Source organism: Oncorhynchus keta, chromosome 25, assembly GCF_023373465.1.
Source record: "Oncorhynchus keta strain PuntledgeMale-10-30-2019 chromosome 25, Oket_V2, whole genome shotgun sequence".
NCBI classification, from domain to species: Eukaryota; Metazoa; Chordata; class Actinopteri; order Salmoniformes; family Salmonidae; genus Oncorhynchus; species Oncorhynchus keta.
This window is the reverse complement of record NC_068445.1, coordinates 16,318,717-16,327,667: the sequence shown is the minus strand read 5'-3', so window position 1 is coordinate 16,327,667 and position 8,951 is coordinate 16,318,717. Positions and strand designations below refer to the sequence as shown.

General features: G+C 37.5%; 2 protein-coding genes across 3 annotated transcripts in view; both read left to right on the top strand.

The window, feature by feature from the left end:
* The first annotated feature begins 2,525 nt into the window (after positions 1–2,525).
* Positions 2,526–4,360, top strand: LOC118358295 (transmembrane protein 230-like). The gene is made up of 3 exons (XM_035735940.2): positions 2,526–2,968; positions 3,225–3,347; positions 3,489–4,360. Exons 1-3 carry the CDS (start codon positions 2,873–2,875, stop codon positions 3,627–3,629), a joined length of 360 nt encoding a protein of 119 aa, XP_035591833.1. The 5' UTR covers positions 2,526–2,872; the 3' UTR covers positions 3,630–4,360.
* Positions 4,361–4,501: 141 nt separating this feature from the next.
* Positions 4,502–8,951, top strand: part of LOC118358293 (protein turtle homolog A-like) — a 43,330-nt gene continuing 38,880 nt past the window's right edge. For both annotated transcript variants that reach the window (XM_035735938.2, XM_035735937.2), the window contains exon 1: positions 4,502–5,694. The gene's annotated coding sequence lies outside the window, so the exon portion shown is untranslated. The remainder of the gene's footprint in view (positions 5,695–8,951) is intronic.

Below are 8,951 nucleotides of genomic sequence, written 5' to 3'. Positions count from 1 at the left end.
TTTTTAAACATTGAATGCACTGCAAGTTTGCTTTTCTGCAACGCAGGAAAACTCCTGCAACAACGGGATCATCAAATGAAGATATCTGCATCTGTGTGCATACAAAATAAATGAGTAATGACTATGCACTATACTGCGAACATGTAGAATCATGTATGATCTGACAGCTACCTCAAGGTGAAGGTTATAAGTTAAATAATGCATGGGAAGACGATGTAGAGAAAGCTGTCAACTAAAACCAATACTAAATCACAATGTACTGAATATTTCAGCACTAACTAACTAATAACATCACTGACAGTATCACATTATGTAAACCTACATGTGATAGATCTATTGATTTTATGAAAAGACAGATAATGACATTGTCAGTAAGTGTCTCCAAGCCAGTAAGCTAGCATCTTCTGCCGAAACGAATGCCAGGTAGCCTATAGCCTAGTTTATTTTGAATGTTTTATTTATTTATTTATTGGCAACAAAGAAAATAAGTAAAAGACAAAACAGTACAGATAAAAAACTGGAAAAAACAGTGTGCAGGTGAGGTTAGAAGCCCAAAGGTACTTATATGAAAACCACACCACAAATATAAGTTAAAAAAATGTCTTCAATCAGTAGGGTTAGTAGTAGTTTGGTTCATAAAGCTGACCCCCAGTCTTCGCTTGAAGTTATTGAGGGATGATGAGGTTTTGGCAATGTGAAGATAAGAATTCCAGAGTATGGTACCTCTGTATCTGATAGAGAAATGACTATGTGAGGTGTGGCAGTAGGGAGGGTGAAGGTTATCATAGTGTCTTGTGTTATATAGATGGATTTCAGAATTAATTTGGAAGAATACATTGAAGGGTTTAGGTAAACTGTCTGGGAGATAGGAGTATTTAGATGAAAGTGCATAATTGGCGTACAATTAATGTTGTAAATAGACAAGTTTCTTAAACAAATGTGCAGATGGAGCCAGGTAATTAGAGGAGGTGGCTAGTCTTTCAAATGTATTTTGTATGATGAGTAATTTGTGTAGGTACGAGGCATATGTACTGGCCCAGACAATATTATAATAAATGAGATATGGGTCAATTAAGCTATAGTATAGAGTTAGGACACAAGCCTGATGAACCAATCCACTAATCTTTCTGATGATACCAGTCGATTTCATCACTTTGCTACAGACAAATGTAATATGATCTTTCCAGGATAACTTTTCATTAATTAGAACTCTGAGGAATCGAGTGGATGTGACTTGTTCCGTTTCATTCCAACCAATTGAAATTCGGGCTCTTAAAATAAATTTAAAAATTTAAAAAAAATCTTATTCTTACTAGTGAATACAATAAAGTAGAATTTTTGTGACATTTAAAGATAATTTGTTCATCTGGAACCATTCGGAAAATGTGGCCTTACCTGAGTTTGCTTCATTAATTAGTGAATCAAAATTACTGTGTGATAAAATCAAATTGGTATCCTCAGCAAAGAGAATGTGAAGTATGGTAGAAGACACAGCAGCAAGGTCATTGATATAGATTAGGAATAACAAAGGCCCCATTATAACCCTGTGGTACACAACATGATATCTTGGCCCTGGTAGATACAGAGTTATTTGCATAAACACATTGTTCTCTATCATGAACATAACTATATAACCAATTAAATGTATAATCATGAAAAACGTAATAATGCCATTTAGAAAGTAATATTTCATGATCAACCATGTCAAACTCTTTGGATAAATCTAAAAATATGCCAAAAGCGTATTCATTGTTGTTAATTAACGACTAAAGATTTTATTCACAAGTTGCAGTAGTTTTTACGGAAACCAAATTGGTGCTCATATAGAATACAGTGTTGATTTAAATGTTTCAACACACCAATTTTTCTTGTACAGAAATTGGGCAATAATTTGTCAAAGATCTTGGATCCCCAGATTTATAAAGGGGGATAACTTTGGCAATTTTCAAATCTTAAGGAACAATACCAGTTTGCATAGATTTGGTGAAGATATTACGAGGAAGACACTGATTTCACCAATGAGTATCCAATCTCATCATGACCTGCTGCTGATATCTTTAAGTTGACGATTATCTCCATCACCTCCATTACATCAGGAGGATCAAACTGACGCAGAGAAGGGAAATGTCACTTAACGTAATCCAAGGGATTTCCATCAGTTTTCTAAATATTATTTGACAAAGAGGAACTCACACGCTCAAAAAAGTTATTAAATACACATGAAATAACATCAGGACCACGATAGCCTATATACTATAGCCTATATAGCCTACATTTTTGTGATTCACTTGAGCGGTACCAAATTGTTTTTCAACTGTGATACGGCACCGCCCCTTAGGGGTAGGTTTCTTCCAATACACTTTAGGGACCTGGGATGTATTCATCCTGCCCATTTTGATGCAAAACGTTTCTCATACGAAAGCAAATGGTATGTGTCTAATATAAACTTTCATTTTGCTTCGTTTGGTTCTTAAACGTTAAACGATTTCCGTAATGAATACACATCTCTTATCTGGAGAAAAGAAACGCGCATTGCGCAGGCGTTGTACAGACGAAACAACGGAAGAGGTCACTTCAGCATGAGTAGCTAGGTGGACTACCAACCATCGTTTTGATTTCTACAGAATTAGGCTACCTCTCTTTTTAACTTCTTATCTGAATCGGCGGTACCCTTCTTTCTATTTACACTTGGTTCCAACGTAGGTTACAGTAGGCTAATTATCGAGAGAAATAACATTGTAGCTGACAAGGCGGGCGCCATCAGTGTAGCATTTCTCAATATGAAATGATATAATCGGCTGCCAATGTAACAGAACAATGCAACATTTTTAAGCAAGAGTGATACTTTTGTTTTCTGTAATTTAAAGCAAAGATGACAGCTCGCAACAGTGTAACACATGGAATACCCAACACTAAGGTCAGGTACTCCAAATTAGCCAGTGATGATGACGGCTACATTGACCTGCAGGTAAGGGCTTGAGTGTGCTAGAATGGGCCTGGTAGGGTTGGAATGGATATCTGGAATCTATAGGCCTTTGAAATGAACTGCCCATGACCATTATGGGAATCTATCATCATCATTATGTAACTATAGACATAGTCCAATATCGTTATTGCATCAATCAACCCTGTATATCTTTTGGGATGGTTTGGTGAAACACAAATGACAAAATGTTTGATATTCTGTAGTATGTTGTTATTAAGTCATGTTTATCCCCCCACAGTTCAAAAAGAGCCCACCCAAGGTACCATACAAAGCCATTGCACTGGCCACTGGCCTCTTCTTGATTGGCTCTCTGTTAATCACCATTGGAGCCCTCCTATTGGCAGGATACTTTGAAGTCACAGTGAGTATGACAGTTAAGTCTATTTGTACATTCCTGTCATGTTTTACAACAAATACATTTTCACACATTTAACTTTGACACATTCTAGTGTGTTCCTTCGATATGAATATTTTATAGATTTTCTGTCTTCATTCGTTTCAGCATGCTGACCGGACTGTGCCTGTTCTCATCATTGGAATCCTGGTTTTCCTTCCTGGATTCTATCACCTGCGGATAGCTTACTATGCATCAAAGGGCTACCGTGGTTACTCCTATGACGATATACCAGATTTTGATGACTGAGCCACTCCTAACTGAGAGTCGTGTGTTATTTTTATATAGTGTTGTTAAATACAGTAATCAGACAGGTATCTAGTTCTAAAACGGATGTCCTTTGATGTTTTTGTTAATCATAGAATGTCTTAACTTTTTGTTCTTTGACTGAATTACCACCATAGTTCATTATGATTGATTACTATATTTAGTTTAGATATGTTTGTGTTATTGTTTCTAACAAAGAACATGTTTTTTAGTTGACTGATCAATTGGGAATTCTAGGATGCTTTTTTTTTCAACATATAAAAGAGAAGGATGTCATTTCTATGCTGATAAAATACTTAGCTGTGCTATGAGGGAGGCATGAGTTGAATTTATTGTCCAACTGTTAGTCCTATACCGGATCACTGTAACCATAAACAGAACCATGAGTTTGAGACATTATGGCTAAACTTGAAAGTTGACTGTTTTTCTGTTGAAATTTCACTTGTGCTTTCCTGTAGGGTTTGCTGGTAGGAGTATCTTATGTGATTAATGCCAATCCTTTGATCTCCATATGGTGTGCTGCTAGGCCTGTGACAGTCAAGAGGGAAAAGTAGTCACGCAACAATACAGAGCTCAAAGTGTCTGGTATAGATATCTACTGACTAAGTTTGAGAGGCATTGCCACTGGCAATGACGTCAGGAGTGTATCCATATGTTGAAAAGAAAGGCAATTGTGGTTGTGCACCAGCTCAAATAAAGGCTATTATAAACAACCATCTTCACTTTTGTGTCAACTCACGCCCTCATGTGGTGTTCCAAAGTTTTCTCAGTGGGGAAAAAACAAACCCAATATTCTACAGACAACCATTGATGTTGTCTGAACTAAATGTTTCGAAAATGTAAGATCTGTGTTTGTTTGAGAGCTATTATTTGACATATTTGTGTGAATGATGCTACTGGTAGAGTAGATGAAGTTATGCCTAAATCAAGCAGGTAGGGCGTTACCACTAAGGTAACCTCAGCAGGCTATTGTGCACTGGCTATTCTGCATTTGGGTAGAAGTGTTTGGGAACGAGATTACCACTAAGTGAGGGTTTCTAGGAGCAGTTTACCCCAACGACCTCAGACCCCAAAACCATTTTTTAAAAAGTTGTTGGAGGGACATCTATTCCTATAGGAAAACTATCCCACACATATTGATAAAAATGTGATGTTGTGAAGGCATTTTGTTGTAACTTTGTGGGGCAAAGTATTTCCCCTTGTAATAAAGGCGTTATTGATCATTGCATCACGGAAAGAGACATGAGAAGAACAGAAGCAAGGCATTTTGGATAACATTTGGACCCTTACTAAAAATGTATGACTGGGGGCATAGGCAACATTACATTGTCATTGTTTATGGACGTGTCCCGTTGTATAGCATGTGTCTTTTGTCAGGGTCTCCAAAACGTCCTCTCCCACGGAAAAGCGCTTTTGTCTGGAGCGCTTAAACTGAGTGCATATCTTAGGGAGGAGGAGGGAGATACGAGGAAGGAAAGAAAGCGCGAGGAACGTAGTGCATGAATAGACGACTATACTCTTACACATTCTCCGTCATTGTAGGGTGGAACTGAGAGGTGCACATCATTTGGGGATTTTTTTGAACAACGCATTAGTTAAATAAATTCGCTTAATGGATTCAGATGGTTTGTTTCTACTGGTCCTTTTTACGACACTTTGGATAACTTTGGACAAAGCTGCAAGAAGAAGAAAAATGTGAAATATGCTCGGAAACTTTCAAATGATTATAAACCAATCTAGGCACTCCTTAAGTTTTTCTCTGTCGTTATATTGGATTTAATGACTTAGAATAGAATGAAATACTGCTACGGCTACATCTAAACTGAGTTCTTCCTATCTTCACTCTTGTTGAGTCAGCACCTATCAGGGGCTCGTGAAAGACAGTTTCACGCTGTTATAAAATATGCGAACACCTGCATTTTTAAGTCAAACGTATCAAACTTTAGAATAACCAATGAAAGCCTAAATACGTCAACTGCTGAAAAAAAGCAAAGGACCCGATGGACTGATTGTATTCTGGTCAACTCAGAGAAGTACCTCAAGCAAGGTAAATCGACTCCGCCACATCCTACATGTGAATAACAGTTTATGTGATTTACACACGTGGTCCACTTTTATTGCAAATGTACATTCACTTATTATAGAATCTACTTCTTTTCACAAACACACATTTCCTCACCCTTTTTTTTTGTCTAGACAAAGATTCCTTTGTAGCTTTATACTTTTTTCTCAAGTAGCCTATTCGACCTACCGTTAAAACAGTTTGACAAGCAGAATATTCCCTGAAGTGCATTGTGTTGACGTCCGTTCTTGTTGACCATTTTGCTCGAGACATGTTGCTTTATGATTACAGGTTGAGGTGTGATTTATGTAGCGTGCGTTAGCTTTTAAGTGTACATTTGGAAAAAGGTAGATTATTCATAGCCTTTGGTGAAATTAAGATGAATTAATGCATTAAATGAATGCATACTGAGAACAATGTTCAATCACAGCAGAATGGTCATTTTGTATTCAGGTTGGGTCCCTTTCCAATCAGTCCATGTCAGACAATAGAGGCACCTGTTTTTGTTGTTGTTCCCTGATATGGAGACCATCCTTGTAAACAAACCATGTAGTTACTCTAAAATAACAATGACTTTCAGATTTTTTTTCTGATATATGATGTTATTCCTATTCTTTAATTATTTACTGCATTCAGATATCAGCCTTGATGCCACATATTATATTTTTCTTTATGTTTAAAAACTGATCAATGAAAACAGCATCTGCTACTAAACCCTCCCATCCCCCACTATGGATAAAGGCAAAAACCCAACAGAATATGATGCATATTTGCTTACTTACTCCATAATGAGTCACCAGTTCAATCCACACTTGGTTATTGAGACTAACTTCATTCTGAAAGACCATGTATTGTGTCGTTCAGTTCTTCTGTTTGATACGTTTATGAATTACTTATACTGGATATCCTCACTCAGACTGTGGCAATTCATGAGTCATGACACACCGGCATCATTGATGCTAAATAGTTCAGTTATCTACCATGGCACCTATTTCATGATATAGTAAAGTGTCCATTGTATCAGAGTGATGTTTTTTATTGCTGATTTTGTAGATTTTAATTGCTTACTCAGGTGACCAAAGTCCAACTGTAATGCTCAGTTCATCCATGGGCCTTAGTGATTTACCGGACTCTGTGGTTCTATGTTCTGCACAGTGGAGGCTCCTCAGTGTAGGAAGGGGAGGACCATCCTCTTCAGTGAATTTCATAAAAATAAAAATTGTGAAACATAAAAAAAGTTATCCTTTTTAGATAAAACTGTACTGAATATATTCACGTCAACAAATATCTAATTAAAACACAGTTTAGCAATGAAGTTCCACAGTAGCATCAACAGCACCCTCTAGGGTAGTAGAATGGTGTAGCCAGAGGACAGCTATTTTCCATCCTCCAATGGGTACATTGACTTCAATACAAGAAATTATGACAACTTCCGGAGGACATCCTACAACCTATCAGAGCTCTTACAGTATGAACTAACATGTTGTCCATCCAATGAAAGGATCCAAGAATTAATCTAGTACTGAAAGCATAAGCTACAGCTAGCTAGCATTGCAGTGCATAAAATGTTGTGAGTATGTGACTCATAGAGAGAAAGGACAATGGTTGAACAGTTTTGAGAAAAAAAAGATTTATTCAAAAATTAAGGAGAAGCAGCAGAGAGAGCTAACTATATTTTGTTGTATTTTAGCTTCTTAGTTTACCTTTCACTTATGTAGCTAATGCAGCTAATTTAGCCTACTCAACAAGCTGACTCAAACAGAGAGGAATGCTACTTAATGTTAGCTAGCTGGCTAAAGATATCCAACACAGCAACTCTTCCAAGTCAAGGTAAGTGTTCAGTTTTATAAATTCATTGCCACCGGTGCCCAGTGTAACTGCTTGCTGTACACTGTACTGTGTGATTGTACACACATATTGGATTGTGGGTTTACTAACGCATTTGTTCTAGTTTGTTGACTATAACATTAATATGGTGACAACGATGTCGGCTGTGTAGTGATTAGGGGTTATGGTTTGAAGGTTTGGCTCAGAGAGGTTTTTACACCTGGTCACAGACAGCTGTTGTGTTGTGCACTGAAGTCCACAAGCAAAGACAAAAGGTGAGAGCGAGAAAAGCAGATAGATGCGCGAAGGAATTATACAATGAGCAAAGTGATGATGCTCTATGTGGCTGCTGTGAGAGTGAACTGTGTGTACGGGTGATCAGGGTTGTATTTATTCCACCGATTCTGTTGAAAAACGTTTATTAAAATGGAACCAAACAGAATTTGTCCAATAGAAACTCTGTTTTAGTTGCAAAACGGAACATTATTATTTAGCATCGAGGTGTAATAAAGCAAGTTTTTGTTTCTTGCACGGATTTGATACAAAACCGCTTAGAGTTTTGAGGGAAAACCTAAAGGAGATTAGAAAAAGGGAGCAAATAAAGACATATTCAGCTGAATGCAGTGTAAAAGGCACCATTGTATAGACATGGCCATTTCAATCTGCAGTGTTGTTGGAAACTCTGAATGTGTTTCTCAGTCATAGATGGTAAGAGTTGACTTGGTGTGGTATAAATTAACCTCCAGAACTAAATGGGTTCTTTAGTGTTATTTTAGCTTTCTTTCAATCAACCAAGACATTTGGGCAGCACCTCACTTTTGTCTCTCTCCTTCTTCTAACAAGGCCAATGTGGTTATTGCGTGTGAAGTATTCTAGCTCAGGTGCAGCAATCAGCTATCTATGCCTTGAGACACTTCATTTCACATCAATGCAGTGGTTGACCCTAAATTAAGGTTTGTATGGGAACCAGAGGTCATGGGGTGGGGCAAACTACTCTAAAGGGCTGGTTGAATTAATGGAGGATGTCAGTACACAAGATGTAGAGGCTGTATCAGAGGGAGTTGGGATATGAACAACAACAAAAAATCAAATTCACACATGTGTACAGTACAATACACACAAATATAAGCACCAACCAAATTATTATCATTATTATTAATAATGGGTCTCAATGATGACAGACGTATCCATCTCTTCTCCCCCCTACTACACTAAATTACACCTTGAAAGAAGAGTTTGGTCTCTATTCTCGCTAATTCGGTCAGTAAAATGTTGGCCTTAACCCTTTCCTTTTATGAAGTAATCTGGTGGGATGTGCAGTGGATGAATTCTATATTTGTTTATGATTTACTAGTAGGTGTGTTCTTTCTTTGCACCTGCAATAGGGCCCTCAGTTCCCCCATCAAACCCAGCAG